The 24,658-nt window shown below is 42.6% G+C and overlaps 1 protein-coding gene across 7 annotated transcripts in view; it reads left to right on the top strand.

The window, feature by feature from the left end:
- SETD4 (SET domain containing 4) overlaps positions 1 to 24,658 on the top strand; it is an 82,800-nt gene that overhangs the window by 5,495 nt on the left and 52,647 nt on the right. For 5 of the 7 annotated variants that reach the window (XR_004288481.1, XR_004288479.1, XM_032354524.1 and 2 more), the window contains exons 3-11: positions 3,458 to 3,553; positions 7,391 to 7,428; positions 10,126 to 10,214; positions 11,746 to 12,175; positions 14,216 to 14,390; positions 16,080 to 16,161; positions 17,434 to 17,514; positions 20,054 to 20,177; positions 21,013 to 21,143. Coding sequence is in view for 5 of the 7 variants with exons in the window: in XM_032354524.1 (XP_032210415.1) it covers positions 3,458 to 3,553; positions 7,391 to 7,428; positions 10,126 to 10,214; positions 11,746 to 12,175; positions 14,216 to 14,390; positions 16,080 to 16,161; positions 17,434 to 17,514; positions 20,054 to 20,177; positions 21,013 to 21,143 (1,246 nt within the window). In the remaining 2 variants the exon portion in view is untranslated. Of the gene's footprint in view, positions 1 to 3,457; positions 3,554 to 7,390; positions 7,429 to 10,125; positions 10,215 to 11,745; positions 12,176 to 14,215; positions 14,391 to 16,079; positions 16,162 to 17,433; positions 17,515 to 20,053; positions 20,180 to 21,012; positions 21,144 to 24,658 lie in introns of those variants that run through there. The other 2 variants (XM_032354564.1, XM_032354553.1) reach the window with 2 other exon arrangements.

The following is a 24,658-nucleotide window of genomic DNA, read 5'->3' as shown; positions in this document are numbered from 1 at the left end:
AGCTCATGGTGGTTTTGATTTGCATTTCCTTGATGATGACTGATGTTGAGGATCTTTTCATGTGTCTGTTGGCCATCTGTGTGCCTTCTTTGGAAAAATGTCTGTTCTTTCTTTTTTTTAAGATTTTAAAAATTTTTTTGGCAGAGGGACACAGCGAGAGAGGGAACATAGCAGGGGGAGTGCGAAAGTGACAAGCAGGCTTCCCGCTGAGCAGGGAGACCGATGTAGGGCTCCATCCCAGGACTCTGGGATCATGACCTGAGTGGAAGGCAGATGCTTAAGGACTGAGCCACCTAAATGCCCCTCTTGTTTTATTTTTCTTGACTCCTTTGTTTTTCTTGACTATTAAAAGTTCTTTAGATATTGTGGATACACGTATTTTATCAGATAGGTGTTTTGCAAGTATTTTTAATCATTCTTTGGCTTTTTTTAATACCCTTAACAGTGTCTTTCTTTTGAGGAACAGAAATTCGAAATTTTGGTAAAATCTTGTTTATCAATTTGTTTTAGGATCTTCCTTTTGTGTTGTACCTGAGAAATTTGTATAACCCAAGGTAGCAAAGACTTTCTACTATTTTTTCTTCTAGCAGTTTGATAGTTTAAGGCTTTATATTTAAGTCTGTGATTAATTTTGAATTAATATTATATATTGTGCAAGATAGGAATAGTTCATTATTATTATTATCATTATTTTTTTTCCTTAGGTAAGTCCAATTGTTTCAGCATTTATTGAAAAAACTAACCCTTTTCCATTGAATTACTTCTGCACTTTTGTAAAAAATCAACTATTCGTATATATCTGTGTCTGTTTTTGGACTTGCTGTTCCATTTCATTGATTTCTTTGTTAGTCTTTTTTTTTTTTTTTTTAAAGATTTAAAAAATTTATTTGAGAGAGAGAAAGAGAGAGAGAGAGCGCGTGCATGAGATGGGGGAGGGTCAAAGGGAGAAGCAGACTCGCTGCTGAGCAGGGAGCCTGATGCAAGACTCTATCCTGGGACTCCAGGATCATGACCTGAGCCAAAGGGAGTCGCTTAACCAACTGACAGCCAAGTGCCCACCTTTGTTAGTCTTGATGACAGTGTCACATAATCTTATTTACTATAGCTTTATAATAAGTTTTGAAATCAGTATTTCAAGGTGGTTTTGACTACTATAGGCCCTTTGCATTTCCATATGGATTTTAGAATCATTTTGTCATTTTTTAACAAAAAAGCCTGCTTTAAATTTATTTGGATCATATTGAACTTATTTTTCCCTTTGAAGAGAATTTGCCAACCCATAAAGAAGGTCTGTTTCTCCATTTATTAAGGTTATTGACTTGAGATCTTTTATTTTTTAAATTTTTTAAAAAAGATTTTATTTATTTATTTGACAGACGGAGATCACAAGTAGGCAGGGAGGCAGGCAGAGAGAGGAGGAAGCAGGCTTCCTGCCAAGCAGAGAGCCCGATGCGGGGCTTGATCCCAGGACTCTGGGATCATGACCTAAGCCGAAGGCAGGGGCTTTAACCCACCGAGCCACCCAGGCGCCCGCCCTGACTTGAGATCTTTTAAAAAATTTTTTATTTTAAGTTGGTAAAATACCCATACTGTAAAATTTACTGTTTTAATTATTTTAAAGTGTAGTCCAGTAGTGTAAAGTACATTCACATCGTTGTCTAGCTTTCTCCAGAACTCTTCTCATCTTGCAGAACTGGGATTGTATATCCATATAATAGTAACTCCTCATTCCCTTCTTTGCCCTGGCCCCTAGCAGCTACCATTCTACCTTTTGTTGCAGTGAACTTCTTCTAGATAGCTTATGTATGTGGAATCATACAGTATTTGTCTTTTTGTGACCGGCTGATTTCATGTAATGTAGTGCCCTCAAGATTCATCTATGTTGTAGCATGTGTCAGAATTTCCTTCCTTTTTAAGGCTGAATAATATTCCATTGTATATATGCCACATTTTCTTTATCCATCTATCTGTTGATAGATATTTGTTGTTTTTTCCCACCTCTTGGCTATTTTTGAATAATGCTGCTATGAACATGGGCAGATATCTCTTCGAGATCCTGCTTTCTATTTTGGATCTATATCCAGAATTGGGTGCTGGGTCACTTCTATTAATTTTTTGAGCAGTCACCATAGCAGTTAGACCATTTTACATTCTCACCAGCAGTGCTCAAGAGTTCCAGGTTTTCCACATCTTTGCTGGCACTTTTTCTGTTTTTTTGTGGTGGTAGCCATCCTAATGGATATGGGGTGACACACATTGTAGGTTTGATTTGCGTTTCCCAAGTGATTAATGATGTTGAACTTTTTTAATATACTTATTCACCATTTGTATACCATCATTGGAGAAGTGTTTCTTCAAGTCCTTTGCCTGTTTTTTATTATTTTTATTTTTAATTTAATTTAATTTTTTTTCTTTGCCTGTTTTTTTAATTGGGTCTTCTTTTTTCATATTAGCCTTTATAACTGTATATTTCCCTATCTCACAGTTCTGAAGGCTAGAAGTCCAAAATTAAGGTGTCAGCAGGATTGGTTTCTTTGCAGGGCTGTGAGGGAAGCTTCTGTTCCAGGCTTCTCTCCTTGGCTTGTAGACAATGTCTTCCCCGGGTTTCTTCCCCGGGTTTTTCTATCATCTTCCCTCTTTGCATGCCTGTGTCCAAATTTTTCCTTTTTATAATGACACTAGTCATATTGGAATAGGGGCCACCCTAATGACTACATTTTAACTTGATTTCTCTTATAAAGACACTATATCTCTAAAGTCATATTTTGAAGTACTGGTGATTAGGACTTCAGCATAGAATTTTGAGGATACAAAATTCAATCCGTAATTGATGCCTTTTATTTATTTTTCTTTCATTTGTACTGGCTAGAACCACTAGTACAATTGTGACTGGAAGCGTCTTGTTCCTTGGCTTGTTTCTGATCTTAGGGGGAATGCACTCAATTTTTCATCATTATGTCAGCTGTAGATTTTTTGTTAGATGGTCGTTATCAGGTTGAGGAAATTCTTTTCTTTCCTTGCTTGTTGGCATTATTGATCAGAAATGAATATTAGATTTTATCAGATGCTTTTTCTGCTTCTTTGAGATGATTGCATGGTTTTTCACTTTTAGTTTATATTATTTAGGTGTTACTTATTCTCTTTTAAGATATGACCATCTGTTTGAGACAGTTACTTTTTATTTATTCATTATTTACTTTTTTGAAGTAGCATAAGTGGGGTATAGGGAGGAGCAGAGGGAGTGGGGAGAGAATCTTCAGCAGGCTTCATGCCGAGCATGGAGCATGATGTGGGTCTTGATCTCACGACCTTGAGATCCTGACCTGAGCTGAAATCAACAGTCAGATGCTTAACTGACTGAGCCACCCATGTGCCCCTGAGACAGTACTTTTTATAAATGGTGCTCTGATTATGTAGTGATTTTAATCACCATTTTTTTCTTTCTTCTCTTGATTAGTGAATGAGAGCTGCAAGCCTGAATTCATAGAGTTTAAGAAGTGGCTGAAAGACAGGAAGTTTGAAGATACAAACTTAATACCTGCTTGTTTTCCAGGTAAGGTCTGGCATCAGTTCTCAGGACTTTGCTCACGTGAGAGACATGTGGGCTCAGGTGATGGGAAAGCAGGGGTAGTTCTTGAAGATGGGCGGTATTCTCTCTGGGAGCACATCTCCTGTTGTGTGTCAGACTTCCTCCTTTGTAGCTATAATATTTATTTATACCTTACTTTGTTCAAAAAATAAACTGAATGGCTTTTGGGGAGAAATTCCAAAATGGTAAAATAATATTAAAAATTTAAAAAAGGGAAATGAGAATAGAAAAATAAGAGGAAGGCAGGGATAAGAATAATACAGAAAAGCCGTGATTCTAAGATCCTGCATACTTGTCAGAGATCAGCCACAAATTATAACTTATCTTTCCAATAGCGAGTCCATTTTTTTGATCAGTTACCTGAGTCTTTGTATTCTGTGAACAAAACTAAGTTGTTTACTCAACAGAATTGGGAACTTCTGGAACTTAGACCTGAGGGAAATGTCTTCACTGGGTCTTCATAGGGAAGACACTTCTGTAATGTGACACTCTTATCATCATACTCATAGTGATTTCTTGGGATTTTCAAGCCTTGCAGGCTGATGGGATTATCCCATAGCTCAGGTGAGTCACAATTGTTTTCCAAGGGAGGGAGGTGCTTTTCTCTGCTGGTGTGGCTGGAGGACAGATGTCCTTAGGGAGGCCTGAGCAGATACTGCTCCCTCTGCCGGTTTGTGGGTGTGCTCCCCAGGTGTTAGAAGAGGAGCCTTTTGTGTGGCCCTAGTTCAACAGTCAACTAAGCAGAGGTAGATTAACATAATTTTCTGGAATTGAGGAGCTTATCATTGGAGTGTAGGTTAGCATTTTCTTCTGGAACATTCTCTGGGTGTGTGCCTGCATTCAGCACCACCCAGTTATGTCCATATGTGGGCTTGAGGATGTTACCATGGGGAGGGCCTTCAAAGGGATTCCCGGTCTGCTGTAGCGGAGAGACAGTTGTGCAGTCAGGGCCTTGAAGTTTTACAGCACAGGGCAGGTGCGGATCTTTTACAGAAGATTAAATCGTATGCCTCTCTGCTCCTTTTCAAGACTGATATGATTAAATACCCATTAGGTAATTTAGCTTTGAGCAGGTTAACTTCCTTATACATTGTCAGGATAAACGATTTATCACGTGTGGCCCCGTGGTTGAATGAGGTGATGTGTCTAAAGTTATTCCGTATGCATTATGACGACTTTGGCCTAAAACGCTTGCTTCGAGCCATTACTTGTTAGGGCTGCTCCTATTTAAAATGGTAAACTATTTTTGTCAGCCTCTAACAGAATGTTTAACGTTCTGTTTTTATGTGTCAAGAAGCACAAAATCAGGAAAAGCCACACTGTTAGATTTTACTGGATGGTGTTCTTCACAAGGTGGTCTAGAGAAAAGAGTGTCAGGAGTGGACTTACGCCTTTGGCTGATCTATGCCTCAGGAGTCACTTTGACTTAAGACGGATAGGATTAAAATTATCAAGCAGGGACTGGCATATGTCTAAGTGGAATGCCTAAAAAGAAATAATCTATCTATAATTTGGAGCAATGAAGACTTAACCATTTTTAATGGTGCAACTCTTTCCGGGTCCACCTCCAGATTCATGGTCACAGAGCAGCTAAAGTACAACGGTTTGGTAATGATCCTAGCCCACTAGTTCCAGTTCTGGGGTCAGAGAACCTTCTGTCTTACTCAGTTTTGGCTGCTATAACAAATTACCATAGACTGGGTGATGACCAATTCCTTCCTCACAGTTGGGGGCTGGGAAGGCTAAGATCAAGTTATGGGCAAGTTCAGGGTCTAGTGAGGACTGATTACAGATTTGCAAATTACCATCTGCATGTTGGGTCCTCACGTGACACAGAGCTGGGAGCTGGACAAGCTTTCTGGTCTCTTACTGCTGTAGTAGGCACTAAATCCCATTCATGAGGCTCTGTCTTTATGACCTAAACATTTATCAAACGTCCCTACCTCCTAATGTCATCACATTGTGGGTTGGGATTTCAACATATCTTCCCAAAATGCTTTATATACCTTTAGCTTTAATCTGTTAAGAGGGAACGTTTATGGGAGTCTCTCAAAATGTACAAAATTCTGGGGAATTAATCTTAGTTTGTGGAGGGCCAAGGCAGGATTTCTAAGTTGCAAGCAGGATTTATGCTTTGGGAATGGACCCCAGTATTTGTTTTTGCCACCAAAAGAACTGGCCAAATCTGGGTCTCTGAGGTGTACTTATGATAGTAGAAATTTTCAGGTACAGGAAAGTCTATAATAAGTATTCCTTTTATAGGATCCTAATGGCCACTTCCTACCTTGCCTTGGTAAGTGCAGGTTACTGTGATTTGTTTTCTGATACTGGATGCTGTATTGTAGAAATACAGGTGAAGTATCTTCCAGATTTATTCCCTATGCCACATTCTGTTCATATATGTATTTGAAGAGAAATTTCCACTTAATTTAGCACATGAGTCTTTTAAAGAATGACCCCATAGAAATAAAATGCTCCCATTAGTAACTCATTCCAGGAAGGGTTCTGGCCCACAGGAATGATTAACTCTGCTATGGCACACATAGAAGAAATTAAATAAGTTTTTGAAACCAAAACCAGGTGTCTGAGTAGATAGTGTGCGTCTGGGTGGGTAGATGAGTTGGGACTCATCAAATCAGACTTGCCAGACATCTGAGCCAGGATCAAGGCAGGAGTTCCCTCCATGAACTGGGAGCTCTCAGTAGACCTGCAGGGCTTGACCTTTGCTGAATTATATTCCTTCCTAGTTGAGAGAGAAAGAAAAAGATCAAGGACTATGAATTTGAAAAAGTGGATATTCTGTACCCCGTATGATAATTATAGGTCATAGTGTACCTAGGCCTGCCGGAAGAGCTGCTGACTGTTACAGGAAAGGAGCCTTGGGCTTAGAAGGGTAAATTTCTGGGCCGTAGTGGTGTTGACAGTGTAGCTGGTGAAGTTATGTGCTGTGACTGCTCTGGCCGAGGCCTTGGCTCACAGGGAGGAGGTGGTCTTGGATCTCCCCTGTTGAGCTCACCCAGTCAAGGAGAGTCTAGTGGTTTTCATGGTCAGGGAGGGGAGGGTGTAGTCCACTCAGCTTTGCGGAAGCTGGGTGGATTTACTGGTCAGCCAGTCAAAGAGGCCTCAAGATCATCATTGGGAAAGCTGGGTTTGGTAGTGGGTAAAAGTGGTTTGAGGGTTTAGCTTTTCAGGTTGGGTGGGCATTGGGAGTAGGCCCCCAGCCCAGCGGGCTGGCCGCAGGGGAGAGGGTCCAGCTTGAAGGACACCCAGTCCTATTGGGTAACACTCCCGGTAGCAGGTCTGTATAAAGTTGATGATCTCTAGGTCTTCACTCTTTGCTCTTCAGGGGTTATAAGCCCAAAAGGAGGTCAGGACATTTTCTGGAACAGCTTCTTGATCTCTTTCCCCTGGGAGTCAAAGGATGAGAGAGAGATCCAGCTTCAGCTTGGTGTAATTTTGAGGTTCAGTAGCATTTTAAAAAACGATTTATTTACTTACGAAAGAGAGAGAGAGAGAGAGAGTGAGTGAGCCAGAGCAGGATGGGGGAGTGCGGAGGGAGAGGATCTTCAAGCAGACTCCCCACTGAGCTCAGAGCCTGACGCGGGGCTCAATCCCATGAAATCATGACCTGAGCTGAAACCAAGAGTCAGATGCTTAACTGACTGAGCCACCGAGGCACCCCTGTTCAATTGCATGTTTTATTTAAAATGATATCCTTAAGATCTTGAAGATATTATAAGTTTTTTGTTTTTTTGGACATTGTAGGATTTTTACCTTTTTTTTTTTTTCTTTGTGTCTTAGGTACAGGAAGAGGGCTGATGAGCAAAACATCCCTGCAGGTGAGAATTTCTCTAATCCTTGAAATCTAATGTAGATTTTGCTACTTTGTTTTTGTGAATTCAAATCAAGTAAATTAAAAATATTTAAGATACACAGCCATTTTTTACCTAAGGATAGGTTTGAATATAATTTTGTCCGTTAGCTTTAAGTTTGCTGCATAGGAGACAAACCCAAAGTAACAGAGTGGAACTTAATTTTGTTCTCAAGTAAACAAGCCTGGATGGGCAGACCTGGGCTGGTGTGGTGATCCCATGGCCGTGGGAGGCCCAGACTCCTTCAAGCTCTCTGTCTACATTCTAAAGGAAGTCCCTGACACTCAGGTCCAGGGAGTAGCTCCTGGAGCTTGAACGGCAAGATGGAACAAGGGGGTGAAGAAGGGAAGGTTTCCTTCTTTTGAGAAAGTTCCAGTCCTATCACATCTGCCAGTGACTGGGTACACAGTCCCCTTGGTTGTGAGAGAGGTCCCTTGCGCAGTGACCTCCCGATAGGATCGCACTAACGGCAGGAGAGAAGGCATGTTGGATTGGCAACTAGCTGCCTCTGCCACAGCAAACTGTGTAAAGCAGACTTTATATATATATTTTTAAAGATTTTATTTATTTATTTATTTGACAGAGATCACAAGTAGGCAGAGAGGCAGGCAGAGGGGGGCGGGAAGCAGGCTCCCCGCTGAGCAGAGAGCCCGATGTGGGGCTCAATCCCAGGACCCTGAGATCATGACCTGAGCTGAAGGCAGAGGCTTTAACCCACTGAGTCACCCGGGTGACCCTAAAGCAGACTATATTTTAAAGAGCCAGGGGAGGGAGCGGCTCTCATCTGAGAGGGTGTGTTTAGTATGTCAAGTATAAGCCTGAATAAGCTTAAGCCTGGGTAAGCAGTGGGCAGAGCCTCAGAGCCTGTCCCAGGATTATCTTCAGCCGGGGGCGGGACCCCCTTGGCTTGTTTCCTAACCTGGAAAATGAGGAGGTAAATGACATAGATGATTTCCAAGGTCCATTTTAGTTCTTCCTGTGCTATTTAAAGGATATCTAATGCAAATTTTCTGTGAAGCTAGAATTCCTTAATTTATTTTTAGTTTTTTAACTTTTTTTTTTTTTTAAGATTTTATTTATTTATTTGACAGGCAGATCACAAGCAGGCAGAGAGGCAGGCAGAGAGAGAGGGGGAAGCAGGCTCCCTACTGGGCAGAGAGCCTGATTCGGGGCTCGATCCTAGGACCCTGGGACCATGACCTGAGCCGAAGGCAGAGGCTTTAACCCACTGAGCCACCCAGGCGCCCCTTTAGTTCCTTAACTTTGAAATCCAGCTATCACTTACACATTTAGCCTAAAGAATGGTACTTTTTAATGTTGCATTTCTCTTAGGCTACTTTTTAAATTTAAACCTTTATTTATTTATTTATTTTTAAGATTTTATTTATTAATTTGACAGAGGTATAGAGAGCACAACTAAGCAGAGCGGCAAGCCGGGGGAGAGAGGAAAGCAGGCTCTCTGCTAAGCAGGGACCCTGGAATCATGAGGGCCGCCACTTAACTGACTGAGCCAGCCAGGTGCCCCTAAAACTTTATAATTTTAAAACATACATGACGAAATTTACTATCTTAGCCATTTTAGAGTGTACGGTTCAATAATATTAAGTACAGTCACATTGTACAATATTTTTATTTTTTGAGGAAACATAATCGTGTTCTGTTTTGGGAGGGGAGATATACTTCTCATGTATATGGCAGTAAACGTAGGTAGTCTTTGTTTAGATTATGAAATGATAATTGGCAGTTGCTTCACATCTTTCCAATATGATCTTTGGTTAAACTTTTTGAAAACTGGTACATATTTTACGCCTGGTGAAATGCACAGATTTTAAGCATCCAGTTTGGTAAGTGTTGATCAAGAGGTTTACTGTAGTCAGGATATAGAACATTTTATTAAGTGGGTTATTAAAATCAGAAAATTGTGCGATTTTGGAGCAGGAAGGGACTGTAGTGATTGTCCAGCTTGATCTTGATTCACACATGAGGAAACCAGAAATGGAACCCAGAAGATTATTGGCTGAGATTATTTAACCAACTTAGATGCCAGTTACAGTGGAAGCTGGGATCTTAATTAACGTCAGACTTCTTAATGCTTTATTTGTTCCTGGTGTCTGTGACTTGACATCTTAATTTTTCTTTGTGTTTCTATCTCAGTGGGAGGAACTGAAAACTCTACTTTTGCAGGTGGTAAAATGAGACCCTTGTGCTGGCTGGGCTGCCCTTTTCTTAGTCTGTTTTGGCACAAGTCGTATGGAGAGTAGGCCTTTGCTGGGAGTAGTCACTGGACACATGGATTTCACCAGATGGAGTTACTGCCTATTTCTGGTTTCTGCCTATTTCCTATAACACTGTTTCCTGGTATAAGAAAGTGAAGTAGTGGTAGGATCTGTCAAGAGTGTTTCCATATTCCTTTCTGGTGAAGGGCTGACTGCTAGTGGATGTCAGTCATATAATGAACCCTTCATTCTTGTTGGGGTTGTAGTACCTGCTGTTGGAGCAGACTTGCCTGCATCTGCCGACTCGGGCTTGGGAGCCAGACGGTTGGTGGGCTCTTTGGTGTCTATGGTCGGGTTATCCTGGGTTCTTAGTAGATAATCGTGGACTGCAGGACACAGGTCCTTCTCAAAGTGCAGGTGTTCTAAACTTTACTTTCTTTTTGGTAAGGAGGGACAGATGATTATTTCGTTGCCCGAGAGTTGCCTGCTCACCACGGACACAGTGATTAGAAGCTACTTAGGGACGTACATTGCTAAGTAAGTGAACATACACACGCTCGTCTGGTGCACGTGCTTGTCTTGTAAAGTCTGCAGCATTGGCAGATAAAGTCCTCTAAGTAAGGCATAGTGTGTTAGGATGAGCCCCTTTGTATACCTCATACATGTTTGAAGTGATTCAGAAGGTTTACTCTGTTCTCGAAGTTGTGTTCTTAATTCATTTTAAGCTGCATTTTTAAGGGTTTTAATAGGCTGCCCGGGATGTGGGCTCGAATCCTCATCTATCACTTACTGGAAATGAAGATATAAAGTGAGAGAATAGATGGCCATCCTTCTGAGTGCCCCGAGTCCTCCTAGCCTGTGCTCCACACGATACTCGTATTTTCACCCTTACTGTGTCTGCTCGAACTCTCCCTCCACTGCGAAGAGCTGTTGAGGTTACGGAAGTGTAGTTTGGTTTAGTGTAGAAGAAAGGAGGCCAGAATAGAAGAACTATTTTCTGGCTTTTGTTATAGTGGGTCTTTGTTCTGCGGAACTTTCTGAGGACAGCTTGAATGGGGTCCGTAGCAGAAGGGGTTTCTAAATTATGAGGGTTGTAAGATTGTATTGTTTCTTCTCAGAGTCTAAGTTCTGGACTTTTAATCTCCTTGGCACGTTTTTATGAGGGCAAATGTATCTTTATTGGCCTGAGTAAAAGCAGCGATGCTCTTAGTATTAACATTTTCTATGTCATTCTGAAATTTTGAGCAGGCTATTTTCACAGTATAGGAATCTGGACTTTGAAGGTTTAATGAAAACTTTTCTAAAAGATTCCTGCAACATGAAATCTTTTTATTGATAACAAATAAAAATACTGCAGTGTGTAATTTTTAATAGGGTGGGTAAATTTAGGAATTAAAACTTTAGAACTGTAGCAAATATATAATGAGGTGATTCAGTTTTCTGTTTAGGTTAGTGTCACACAGTAGAACTTTCGCAATAGAAATGTTTCACTCTGTGTTGTCCACTGTGGTGGCCGTTAGCCACATACGCCTGTTGAACACTTGAAAAGTGACCTACATGACCGAGGAATTGAATTTTAAATTTTACTTAATTTTGAATAACTAAAACTGAAATAACTACGTGTACCCAGTGGTTACTGTATTGGGTGGGGCAGGTATAGGTTCTTTTCCACCAGTTTTTGCCCCCACCAAGTTTGATACCTTTATCCAAGCAAAATAAGTGAACTTGGAGCAGAAGCTTTAAAATTGGAGAACCAAGTCAGAAACAAAGAGGTTGCTTGCAAAAAGGATTCTCTTGCAAACAAAGCTGGAACTTGGGGTAGTGAGACAGCTCTTGTCACTCATCAGTGTGACTTGCTTAGGGCATTTACGGTGGGATGCGCTCTGGAGAGGAAAGTCTTGAGGAAGCAAAACCCTCTCCTGGTGCACGGAGTAAGCTCGGCGTGCGCTGGCAGTTTGGCCACAGTCCCTCTGGGAGCAGAAGAGACCACTAGCATACCTGTGTCTCTAGCTGATTCCATATTTTGAATAAAAGTAATTCTTTTAATCTGGCTTGTATTTTTTAAAAGGTGCCAGCCTCCTCCATCTCCTCTTCTGGCTCTGTGCACGTTTTTAGTTTCAGAAAAGCATGCTGGGGACCAGTCTCTCTGGAAGCCTTACCTGGACATTTTACCAAAGGCCTACACCTGCCCCGTATGTTTGGAGCCAAAAGTGGTGAATCTTTTTCCTGAACCTTTGAAGGCAAAGGCTGAAGAGCAGAGAGCCCGTGTGCGGGGCTTCTTTTCTTCCTCCAGAGACTTTTTCTCTTCCCTGCAGCCTCTGTTTTCTGAGGCTGTTGAGAACATTTTTAGCTACAGTGCCCTCCTGTGGGCGTGGTGCACGGTCAACACCAGAGCTGTGTACATGAAGCATGGGCAGAGGAAATGCTTTTCTCCAGAGCCGGACACCTACGCGCTCGCCCCGTACTTGGATCTGCTGAATCACAGCCCAGATGTCCAGGTGAGACACAAGACAAACATGTTCTGTTTGATAGGAAAGACTCTGACGTGTAGAACCCGACTTTGAAACCACGGAGGGAGGTGTTGCTGGCGTTAGGGAAATCTACCCCCAGCAGGTATTTTTCTGACTTTTCTCCCAGCCCCCTTTTCCTTTCTGGCATCCTGTTCTTTTGTTTTCCCACTCTGCTTTCCAGGCCAGCAGAGCTATATCCCTTGTTACAGCCTTAACCAGCAGCACCCCCTCCCCCACCAGCTTTGGTGCAAAGTCCTCTTTCCTCTTGGCTAGTATGGGGACTAAAGTCCTGACTGCTCTCCTGTCCCTTTTTACACCTGGTGATATCGCTGTCAGTATCTATCTTTGCTGTGATCAGTGATTGACTTGTTGTCTCCGTCTCTGAGCTGTGTAAGGATTTGAAGGGACTGTGCCTTTTTCTCCCTGTAACCCAGTGGAGGGTCAGGCACCTAGTAAAGACTTGATAAACCTTTGCTGAATGGATGAATATTTGTGGGGAAAAGGAGTCTGGGAAACATTACAGAATCCCTCTTTGGGAGATAGTCAGAGAGCTCGTCTGCAGCTCTTTCCCGAATCGCACATAAAGGTGACGATTTAGGGTAGGCATGCTGAGGTAGGTGCCTGGCTTTGAGGGCAAAGGTGTCCCTATGTCAGCTCGCCTGTAAGCTGTCAGGGTCTGTTAGAGGTACACTGGCTGGGCCCTTGCTCGCGCTCTTCTCTTCGTACTGCACCCCGCCTGGAGAGGATGGAGGGCCCCCGGCCAGCCCACGCACTGGTGCGAGGCGAACACAGGGAGGCCCGTACTGCGCTTTCTCAGGCAGAGGCAGTCTCCTTGCCTGTCTGCTTGCTACTGTTGAGAAAGATGCGTTTCTGACAATATTCAGCAAAGGAGATGGAGGTTTGATGGCTGTTTCTGTGGCTGATGTTGATGAATTAATGTCGGTGCCGTGCCTGTAAACGGGTGCTGGACACAGGGCCGAGTCAGTCCTCACTGGGGTGACTTTATTTGTATCGGGCTGTTAGTGCGTTTGTGCTCTAAGCCAGTGATTCGACAGCCTTCATAGGGGCCCCACAAACTACAGCCTGTGAGTATGTGGCCCAGTGGCCCCGGCAGAGCCTAAATTACTTGCTTGCTGGCCCTTTATTGAAAAAAGATTGTTGACCCTTGGTCTAAAGCGCATTACCGTCTGCTTTTGGCAAGTAACTTGAAACCATGGCCCTAATCTGTTGATGTTGCAAGCTGAGAATTTCAGCCCGGTTCCTCCTCCTCGTCCTCACTGGGCTTTACTGTGGAGTGTGGCGGCCTCAGCTCTTGTACCCCTCCTCAGTGTGGAGGGCAGGTGGGTCATCTTGGTTCTTTCCTCTGCAGTCTGTTAACTAACAGAACTGTCACAAAATCCATATCATTGTGTCAGTCAGTATCTTGCTGCCCGAACGCTGTGTATCGTGAGGCCTGAAATTCCTGTGTTGCCTTGACATCTTTGGGCATCACAGGGCCCCAGGGGTCTGACTGTGAGTTCCTCTGCTCTCCCTGGATATGCCCCCCACCCAGAGGGAAAGGCCCCATCACCTGGCCCTCAGCCTAATGGTTTCTTCTTCCTGTCTGCCTCTTCATGCGAGCGCTCACATCTCTCCGCACGAGACGGGGTCACTTCCTGTTACTCCCGAGCCTGCTTCCTGTGGCTCCTGCAGGTCCCACAGTTCCCAAGCGTAGCCCCTGTGTGGCTGGGGTGTCCTTACCTAGGCTGTATGTGTGACTAGTGAACTACTCTCTGGCGTACCTGTCCGCTTTCACGTGTCCTGCATCTGGCCATCCTGAGAGCCCTTGGGCAGGCCACCTCCCCCTCACTGAGCGGGGACGTGGAGGCACCCAGGAGCCCCAAGTGCAGGGCCGGCATGTTCCCACATGTGGTTGAATTCACACTGTGATGAGAGTTTGAAAGCTGCATCTGACTTTAATACAGCAAACTTAATATTTTCAGTTTTATGCTTGGCTTTAAAAAAATCGTTAATGATTTTTTTGCCTAGGTAAAAGCAGCATTTAATGAGGAAACTCGCTGTTATGAAGTCAGAACGGCTTCAGGCTGCAGGAAACATGAACAGGTGTTCATCTGCTATGGCCCCCATGATAACCAGCGGCTGCTCCTGGAATACGGATTCGTGTCCGTCCAGAATCCTCATGCGTGTGTTCATGTCTCAGCAGGTTGGAAGCAGCTTTGTTCTTACTACGAAGATACAGTCCTTTTTTTTTTTTAACGCCATCTGAGGATGTGGATTTTTTAAAGTTTTAGTAAAAATGGCAAAACCTTAAAATGTGTATCATTTATTTTCCCCTAGGTAGGGGAAGACACTCACTGACCTTGTAATTTGAATGTTGAAGTGAAAAACAAGGCTCTGGTCACTACCGAGGAAAGGAAGAGCTGAGAAAAGTTGTTGCATTAGGTCAGACAGTAGAATGGGAGAAAAGAAAGACCACTGAGGAAATGAATATAATATAACATTTAATATGTAATATATTAATATTACTAATCAATTAATATAGTAATATTTTAATAATTAAAAAGATGGGAAGAAATGGTAACTTTTGTTCTGAGACATTATCACTGTCACTAAATACAGGATAGATTAGAGAAACAAAAAACTTAAAAAATTAAATTTAAGCATTTACTGTGTGATTGCTTCTCAGCCTTTTGGCTAAGATCATGTCTAGTATCTCTTACCAGTTTGTATGAGGTGCTATGACAGGGATAAATATATTACATAGTTATTGTCTTGGAGGTTAATGCCATGATGATACATTGATTTCATTTATGTTTTTCTGTGACCTACTAATTAGCCATCATCAGTATTACTATTTTTGAAAATAAGAATTTAGCTGTTAAATTAATGCTGTGGAAATTCCAAATATACTATTAATAACAGTATATAGAAAAATGTTTCTTTCCCCCTTCTCCTGAAGCAGCAGAGGAGTAGTTTGTAGAAATATGGCCAGAGATTTACTGACTGTATAATTTGGGGTAGTTTTAATATAAGTTGTATGAAGTAGAAACTTGTTCAGGGTGAAACTACTCGGTCCTATAGGCAGAGTAATAGTGTTATTTCTCAAAATAGAAATTAAAAGCAAAAACTGGGCCTTGCTGGGTCTCTTGGACAACTAGCTTTGAGATTAGCCTCCTGTTACCAGAATAATTTTAATATTGTTGACCATGAAATACTGATTTGCAAAGTTTGGACAAAATTTACATTTTAGTTATTTTTACATTTTTAAAACCAAGACATAGAAATATAAAAGAGATTTTTAAAAACAGAAAAATCAGTCATTACCCTGCTATCTCAACAAGCTTTGTTAATTTTTACATGTTCACTTTTAATTGCTTATGATTATAATCACTAATACCCAGTTTCGAATTCTGACTTTTGGAAACATCATTATAAACAATTCTTCATGTTTGTAGTGGGTAGTGGGTTTAACTTCCTGCATCTGCCACTGTCTTAATTACCAGGTTTTGTGGATTAATTTGCTTAGTGGGAATGTGTGTTGAGGTTATGGATGTTTTCCTCCCTGCCCTGAAATCCTGTAGCTTTCCAGGGGTTAATAAAGATCTTGATTTGGACTTGATTGGAGCTTTTTGGTGTGAATTAGGAAAAACTGTTTACATGTCTTTTTTTTTGAAATTTTTATTTTGCTCTTTTTAAAATTATGTTCAGTTAGCCACTGTGTAATACATCATTAGTTTTTGATGTAGTGTTCAATGGTTCATCAGTTAATGCACAACACACATTTCATGTCTTGATTGTTGGTGGAAGGGAAAGTAATTGTAGAAGGCCCACACTTTTGTCTGATGACACCCTAAATTTCCTTTTTCTGTTAACTTTTTTTTTCTTTTTGTAGATCTACTTGTTAAATATCTGCCATCAACAGATAAACAAATGAACAAGAAGATTTCCATTTTGAAGGATCATGACTTTATAGAGTAAGTATTTTCTCTGTCTCTTAAAATTATTTCTTCAGGAAACTGGTAAGAAAATTGAGGTAGCATTTCTAGAGATACGAGATACATCCAGACTGTATCAGTTGACAGGTAGGTATTTATTGAGCATTTACTATGTGTAGTAAATTGTGCTTCCTGTGGGGCACACAAAAAGTGTAAAGATACTTTTCAAGAAACTTACTTGGGGACATAAGATACAAAGTTGAAGTATTATTGTACTAAAAGAAAGCCCTGTTTGTATAAGCCCTGTTTGTATGGATTGGTAGCCCGGTGTTTGTCTCCAATACGTGGTCAGTGGGATGGCATTGGGCTCCTGCAGGCCAGGCTGGCTCTTGGTCAGTCACTCAGTAACACGGTGTAGGCACTTAGGGTGCAGGACTGCGGGTGCTGGCTGGGTGATTCCATGCCAAGTGGAGACTCTCTCAGATTTTCTTCTCTAAGTAAAATGAAGTTTTACATGGCTCCAGCAGCAGTGTGAGGGCACTCTGGCTGTGCTGGTTACCGTTTGTTTGATGCCCAGGGAGCTCTGATTCTTCATCTTTCATCTCACTGGGACCTGTGGCACTGACCCTCTGCCTCTGGCTTCCTCAACCAGATTTTAGCTCCTTACTGAAATTAGTGGGAAAGTTGTTTTTTTATCCCTCCCCCCCGCCTTTTTTTTTTTTTTTTTTACTTAAAGACTTATTTGAGAGAGAGAGGGAGAGGGAGCAGAAGGAGGGGCAGGCTCTCCACTAAGCAGGGGGCATGCCGATGTGAGGCTTGATCCCAGGACTCCCCGGGATCATGACCTGGACTGAAGGCAGACCTTTAATCACCTGAGCCACCCCAGCTCCCCTTTTACTTTTTTTTTTTTTTTTAAGATTTTATTTATTTGACAGAGAGAGCACAGGTAGGCAGAGCAGCAGGCAGAGAGATAGGGGAAAATAGGCTCCATGCTGAGCAGAGAGCCTGATGTGGGGCTTGATCCCAGGACCCTGAGATCATGACCCGAGCCTAAGGCAGAGGCTTAACCCACTGAGCCACCCAGGCACCCCTACATTTTCTTTTTAAACAGAAATGATTTTTTTTTTTTCCCCTGCTCTGGCTTTGTTCTTAAGTATTTGCAGACTTAATTTTCTCTTTTGCCTTTGTGACCAAGACACAAGTTTACATAATGTTTAGCCCTTCAGAAAGTGTTTGGCTCTTCAGCCATTTGCCACGGTGTCATGGAGTACTGAAGTGACCGGTGTGTTCTTATTTGTTTTTATGCTTTAGAAATTTAACATTTGGATGGGATGGACCATCTTGGAGGTTACTCACAGCTCTTAAGTTGTTATGTCTGGAGGCTGAAGAATTGTAAGTGTTGTCTGTGTTGGTTGTGAGCTGTAGTTACAACCTGTATATAACCTTGGGGCGTCTCTTGGCGTACACTCAAATACACAGCCTAGGAGGAGAAAGGAATGCCATCGTATAACGGGAGGCTGATTCTTTAGGGAACTTGCCCATGTCCTGAGCATTTCACTTTTAAGTTTTTAACATTTCTAGAATCTGGCTTTAGAGTCAAAATCAGAGTACATGACCCTGAGAACTTTTTATTTTCAGGTATTTTTTTCCCTGGTGACCTGCAGTTGTTGAGAGTTGATTTTTAAAAAAAGATTTTATTTATTTATTTATTTATTTGAGAGGGTGAATGCTCATGTGACATGCGAGTGGGGGAGGAGCAGAAGGAGAGGGGGAGAGAGAATCTCAAGCAAGCTCTGTGGAGCCTGATACAAGCTTCAGCTCAGGATGCTGAGATCATGCACGACCTGAGCTGAAATCAACAGTCAGATGCCCAACTGACCAAACTCCTCAGGAAACCCTAGAATAAATATATATATTTCTTTTCATAGAGTAAATATTTTAAAAAATGTGAGCCTTGGCACTGTTCAAAGGGGAAGTCCGGAGTAGCAAGTTTTGTCTTTGGGCAAACAGCTCCTCCCTTCTGGTTCTGCCTCAGTGTGCAGATCCAGCCCCCTGCTAAAGGAGAGGCCTGGAAATTTCCATGGGGAAGGCAGGTAGAGGGGAAGCCCGGGTGGAGACACACGTCTTGGTTAGGCTCCTTAATGTTACCTTGAGGCTGCCGGTTCCTCCCCAGCGTGGAAAGGACTGTCCACTGCACAGTGCAGGGACTTCTTCAGCCTGGGTGCATTGCTTTGCAAAGGCTCACATGAGAGGAACCATAGGAAAGGAGGAGTTGCTGAGGATACTGACCCCTTCCTCCAGCAGTTGGGAGGGACCAAAGGAGCTAATGCATAGAGTTAGCCCTGGGAACAGGGCCTCGAAGTATTTGGCGCTCATTGAGTAACTCTTGTCGGGATAATGCTTACCTCTTCTGCTGTAAGGACTCAGAGAAAAAATGACTTCCTCATCTCAACCCCAGAAATAGTTGTGTTTATTCTCAGCAGATGGTGTGTTTTTATCTTACAGCCGCTGTGGATTCTGTATCTGATAGTTTTCTCTGTTGTTTGCTAGAAAACTCAGTGGCAGATTTGTGGCCTGTCCAGACACGCAGGGTTTTAAGGCACGCACTTTATCCTGGTTTATTTGACCCTTCCTCCGTTCACCTTTCCTTTGGTCTTGTGTTCACTGTCCATTCATCTTAACCTTGTATTTCCTCTCAGGTGTGCCCTTGTAAGGTTCTGTAAATCCTTCATGGCAGAGGGTCTGAGAGGACACCCCGAGGCCCCTTTTCCTCCCTCTTTGAGTTCCTCCTAACAGTCTGGAGTGATGTGGCAGAACAGGTGGCGGTTTGGCCGAATGTTGTTCGCATGCGGTTTCTGCCTCTCCTGAGCTTTGTCACCTAGAGTGAGTTCCTTACCATTCCCAAGTCTTAGTTTGTGTCAAACTTGGGGATACTAAATGCTTTCTCTACTAGGTAATTGTGAAGAGTTAAATAGATAATTGTTTTATAGGAAACCCCGTGCTGGGCAGATGGTGATTTCCTTCCTTCCTTTCTTCCCTGAGAACTTAGCTATTCCTGAGGTTTCCATTGTTTCTGAGGCTGAAGACTTGTCAGACTTCTCCATGGCTTATGAGCTGTCCTGAATTTCTAAGTGACATCTGTATACTTCCACTCTGATGGGGCAGTTTTCACCTTATCTTTCCCCTCCTAAGCCATTCCGCTTTGGACTCTCGGCATCCAGAATTTATTCCTTCACCCTCTTCTGCTCTGCTTAGTGCTTCTTGCCAGCACGTGGTTTTGGCTTTGCCCTTGTCTGGCTCGGCATCTTGCTGTGGCTCCCTCTCGCTTACCCTGCAACACTTCTACTCCTCTGCCTGAAGGGAATTGGCCCCAAGTGCCCCTGGAACCGCATTTCCTGCGTATTTTCACAGTGCAAAACGGGAATGACCTCCATGCACAGAAGGCCTTCACTGTCGATTCCTCTTTCCATCTCCAGAGCCTTTTACCTTGTGAAATGTGTTCTCTTCAGTTTGCCGTAGTTTAGCAACGACTGTCACTTGAAGAAAAGGAAAGTTCTACTGTCTTTGCTCCTCAGCCTTAGTCCTTGTGTCTAAGGACGGAAGTCACCTCCGTCTTCTGTTCTGTGTCCATGCCTGGCGGACATGTCGCACTCACTCGCGTGCCTGACACAGTTGCAGCGATAATCAGATTCAGTCCCTCCCTACAAAGCGTCAGTCCCCTTGATTCTTACTGTCAGTTGTTTCTCCTCCTTCTGTACCTTGTCTGCTGCAACAGGAGCTGCATGTGCTAGATGCTTTCAGGGAATGTGCTAATGGAATGCGTTTATTATGCTTCTGGAAAAATTGGAGAAGAGTTATGTTGAAGTGTAAAAAGCCTTCTTTACCTTTTGAGAGCCTGCTGACATTACCTTATTGAACAATTTGGTTTTAGTACATGCTGGAAGAAAGTACTTCTTGGGGAAATCATTTCAGATACAAATGAGAAGAGAAGTTTGGTCATAGCCCAGAAAATATGCCATTATTTCATAGAGGAAACCAATGCTATGCTGCAAAAGGTATGTTTCTAGAATACTGCATTCTTTTGATGCCTTAAATAGATGAATGTTGATGTAATTTCTGGGGTTTTTGACTGTTAACATTGTGCTTATAGATTCAGTAGGTAAAATTATTGCATGAATTTTCAAGTACTTTTAAAAATATTTCTATTTAGTAGTTGTTTTCATTAAATGGGAAATATTTTTTCAAAAAGATTGCATTTTAATTTTAAATATAATTTTAAATTTATTTTAATTTTAAAAGATTTTAAAAAATCTTTTTTTAAAAAGATTTTATTTATTTGAGATAGGGAGAGAGAGAATGAGCAGGGGGAGGGGCAGAGGGATAAGCAGACTCCCTGCTGAGCAGGGAGCCCCAGTGGGGCTTGATCCCAGGACCCTGGGATCGTGATCTAAGCTGAAGGCAGGCAGTTTTACCAACTGAGCCACCCAGGTGCCCTGAGAAACCAGCTCATTTTAATGAAAACATTACTGAGATTGAAAAATAATTTTAATGAACCTTCAAGACATAATGCTCAGTAAAATAAACCAGAATACAAGAAGACGAATGTTGTATGATTCCACTGTCCAGCATAGGCAAACTCATAGGGACAGAAAGTAGAGTAGAGGTTCCTAGGGGCTGAGGGTGAGGGGTATGGGGTTTGTGTGTAATGGGTGTAAAGTTTCTGTTAGAGACGTTGAAGGACTCCTGGGGACACTTAATGGTGACAGTGACATAACACTTAGAGTGTATTTAATGCCATTGAACTGTACATGGAAAAGTGGTCATAATGGTAAATTTTATGTTTGTTTATATTTTACTACAGTAAAAAATTAATTTTAAAATACTTTCCAGGTTTCTCATATGAAAGATGAAGAAGTGGCTTTGCTAAACCAACTAACTTTGGTAGAAACACTGTGGACAGAAGAGCTAAAGATTCTGCAGGCCTCTGCTGAGATTCTAAACAGTTTGCAAACGCCTTTTAGGTAACTTCACCTAATGCGTTGGGTCACCTCCTGTGGTGGGTGTGACAAAGATTTATTTTGTATAGAATCATTTATAGTCAGTGAATGGTTTCTATTAAACAATTGTTTACTGAATCCTACTTCTTTTGCTTTCTTTGTTTGTGCGGTGGAGCGGTGGCTGCTTCTCAGGCTTTGAAGGGTATCTGCGGGGGGGGCTGTTGGGGAGGTGGAGGGGGTGGGGGGGCAGGGCAGGCTCTGCGGATTCTGGAGCAGTACGTGGAGATGGATGTGCCGTCCTCGCAGCGCCTCTGATACGCTCAACACGGACCGCAGTCCTGCAGGAAGGAGGAGGAAGGCCCCGCACTGTAAGGAGAGAGGGGGCTGTGAGGGCTCTGTGTGGGGCCTTCCTCTCGGTGTCCTACCTCCCCCCTGCCTCAGCGCCTGTAAAAGGGCGAGGAGTTGTATGCTTATTATGTTCTGATACCATCAGCTTTAGGGATGAGCTGGCGGTGGGTGGCTTTGAGTGGGGAGTATGGGGAGTGCGGGGCTGGCCGGGGTCTCGGCGGGGCGTTACCCCCAGCTGCACTGAGCTGGAGCAAACCACACCATGTTTTTCGGTTCTGATTTCCAGTCTGGAAAGGAGATTGTTGGGCAGGAATGGGGGGTGGACGCCCTGTGTATCAGCTCTGACCCCCGACCCAGTGGAAAGGCTAAGCGTCTGGGACACGTCTGCAGAGGCCCCAGGAGATGCTGCCTCTCCCCTTGTTGGCCTCACTGACTAGGGACCAGGGAATCGGTAGTGGGAGGGACAGTCGGGGCACTGTCTGTCTCTGATTTGTTACAGAATGAAAGTTCGGTCATTAAATACAGGAGAGAGCGGGGCCTGCCTTAGCAGACCTCCCATTGTTGGCAGTTTTCCAGTATGTGTTTGAATCTCTTATTAGATATGTCCCTTATCCATTCTTTTTCCCGTGGGTGTTTAACTCTTATTCTGCTGCTTTTCTGTCATTTTAGTGGGCGTTTGGGAGGAATAGGAGATGAATTTTTGGGCTCAGTTGGACATTTTTAATTAAGAGTCTTTACGCCCCGCCTTTTTTTCCTTTAAAAATATTTGAGGCTATCAGCTTCCCTCCAGGAATGGTTTTTATATAAAAACATGTACTAATTAGTACTTTTTATTTTATTATTTTATTTATTTATTTTATTTAATAAAACAAATCACAAGTAGAGATCACAAGTAGGCAGAGAGGCAGGCAGAGAGAGAGGTGGAGGCAGGCTCCCTGCTGAGCAGAGAGCCCGATGCTGAAGGCAGAGGCTTAACCCACTGAGCCACCCAGGCCCCCCTAATTAGTACTTTTTAGATCTTGGCTCGGTATTTACACTTTTCATAGTGCTCTCATGTCTGTCAGTGAACATTCAGGACCACTGTGAGGAAGTCCGCTGGTGTTATATATCACAGAAGCAAATATGTACCTGTCATAAAGCTGGACTACGATGGAAACATAAGACAATAACATTTATTAAATACTAGCATTGCTGGATGTGAGGCGATATGCTCAGGCCTTGGTGTGCAGTGTTTTATTTAAGCCTCATAGTTATCCTGAACAAACTGCCTGAGATGCTATGTCTAGTGTGTGCTACAGTGAAAATGCCCTCACACCCTGCCCTCAGAGGGACCAGGGTCCATAGGTTGGGTGTGTTTTTGTCCAGGGTGTACCGTGCTGTCCTGACATGGGGATCTGGTTCACATCGATGGGATGGGCCTGTCACCTCCATTTCAGTGGGCATCAGTGTACCAGTCGGGGAGCCTGGCACAGCTCCACCTCAGTGGGGATGTGTGCTTGATTCTGGGGTTCCGTGTAGGTGAACTGCCTTAAAGCCGTGGTTATATGTGAACTTCCATCCTTAATCTTTTCTTTTTTTTTTTTTAAATTAACATGTATTATTTGGGTACAGGTCTGTGAATCATCATGCTTATACATTTTGCAGCACTCATCATAGTACATACCCTCCCCAGTGTCCATAACCCCACTACTATCCCTACTCCCCCACCCCCAGCAACCCTCAGTTTGTTTCATGAGATTAAGAGTCTCTTATGGTTTGTCTCCCTCCTGATCCCATCTTTATTTTTTCCTTCCCTACCAGCAAACCCCTCCTCACCCTGCCTTTCAAATTTCTCATATCAGAGAGATCATATGATGATTGTCTTTCTCTGATTGACTTATTTTGCTCAGCATGATATCCTCTAGTTCCATTCACGTTGTTGCAAATGACAAGATTTCATTTCTTTTGATGGCTGCATGGTATTCCATTGTATATACATACCACATCTTCTTTATCCATTCATCTGTTGATGGAATCTAGGTTCTTTCCATAGTTTGGCTATTGTGGACATTGCTGCTATAAACATTTGTGTGTACGTGCCCCTTCGGATCACTACATTTGTATCTTTAGGGTTAATACTCAGTAGTGCGTTTGCTGGGTCATAGGGTAGCTCTATTTTCAACTTTTTGCAGAGCTCCATACTGTTTTCCAGAGTGACTGCACCAGCTTGCATTCCCACCAACAGTGTAGGAGGGTTCCCCTTTCTCCGCATCCTCGCCAGCATCTGTCGTTTCCCAGCTTGTTAATTTTAGCCATTCTGACTGGTGTGAGGTGGTATCTCACTGTGGTTTTGATTTGTATTTCTCTGATGCCAAGTGATGTTGAGGACTTTTTCATATGTTTGTTGGCCATTTGGATGTCTTCTGCCCATTTCTTGATTGGATTATTTGTTCTTTGGGTGTTGAGTTTGATAAGTTCTTTATAGGTTTTGGATACTAGCTCTTTACCCAATATGTTATTTGCAGATATTTTCTCCCATTCTGTCAGTTGTCTTTTGGCTTTGTTGACTGTTTCCTTTGCTGTGCAAAAGCTTTTGATCTTGATGAAATCCCAGTAGTTCATTTTTGCCCTTGTTTCCCTGCTTTTGGTCATATTTCTAGGAAGAAGTTGCTGTGGCTGAGGTCGGAGAAGTTGCTGCCTGTGTTCTCCTCAAGGATTTTGATGAATTCCTGTCTCACATTGAGGTCTTTCATCCATTTTGAGCCTATTTTTGTGTGGTATAAGGAAATGGTCCAGTTTCATTCTTCTGCATGTGGCTGTCCAATTTTCCCAACACCATTTGTTGAAGAGACTATCTTTTTTCCATTGGACATTCTTCCTGCTTTTTTGAAGATTAGTTGACCATAGAGTTGAGGGTCTATTTCTAGGCTCTCTAGTCTGTTCCATTGATCTACGTGTCTGTTTTAGTGCCAGTACCCTGCTGTCTTGATGATGAAAGCTTTGTAATAGAGCCTGAAGTGTGGGATTTTGATGCCGCCAACTTTGGTTTTCTTTTTCAACATTCCTCTGGCCATTTGGGGTCTTTTCTGGTTTCATATGAATTTTAAGATTATTTGTTCCATTTCTTTGAAAAGAAATTGACGGTATTTTGTTTTGTTTTGTTTTTCACCCTTGAAATATTATATTGGACCCTAAAATTTTTTTGTTTTTAA

This window comes from Mustela erminea, chromosome 1 (genome assembly GCF_009829155.1).
Source record: "Mustela erminea isolate mMusErm1 chromosome 1, mMusErm1.Pri, whole genome shotgun sequence".
Taxonomy (NCBI): Eukaryota; Metazoa; Chordata; class Mammalia; order Carnivora; family Mustelidae; genus Mustela; species Mustela erminea.
Note: the sequence above shows the minus strand (reverse complement) of the source record. Positions and strands in the feature narration are given on the sequence as shown.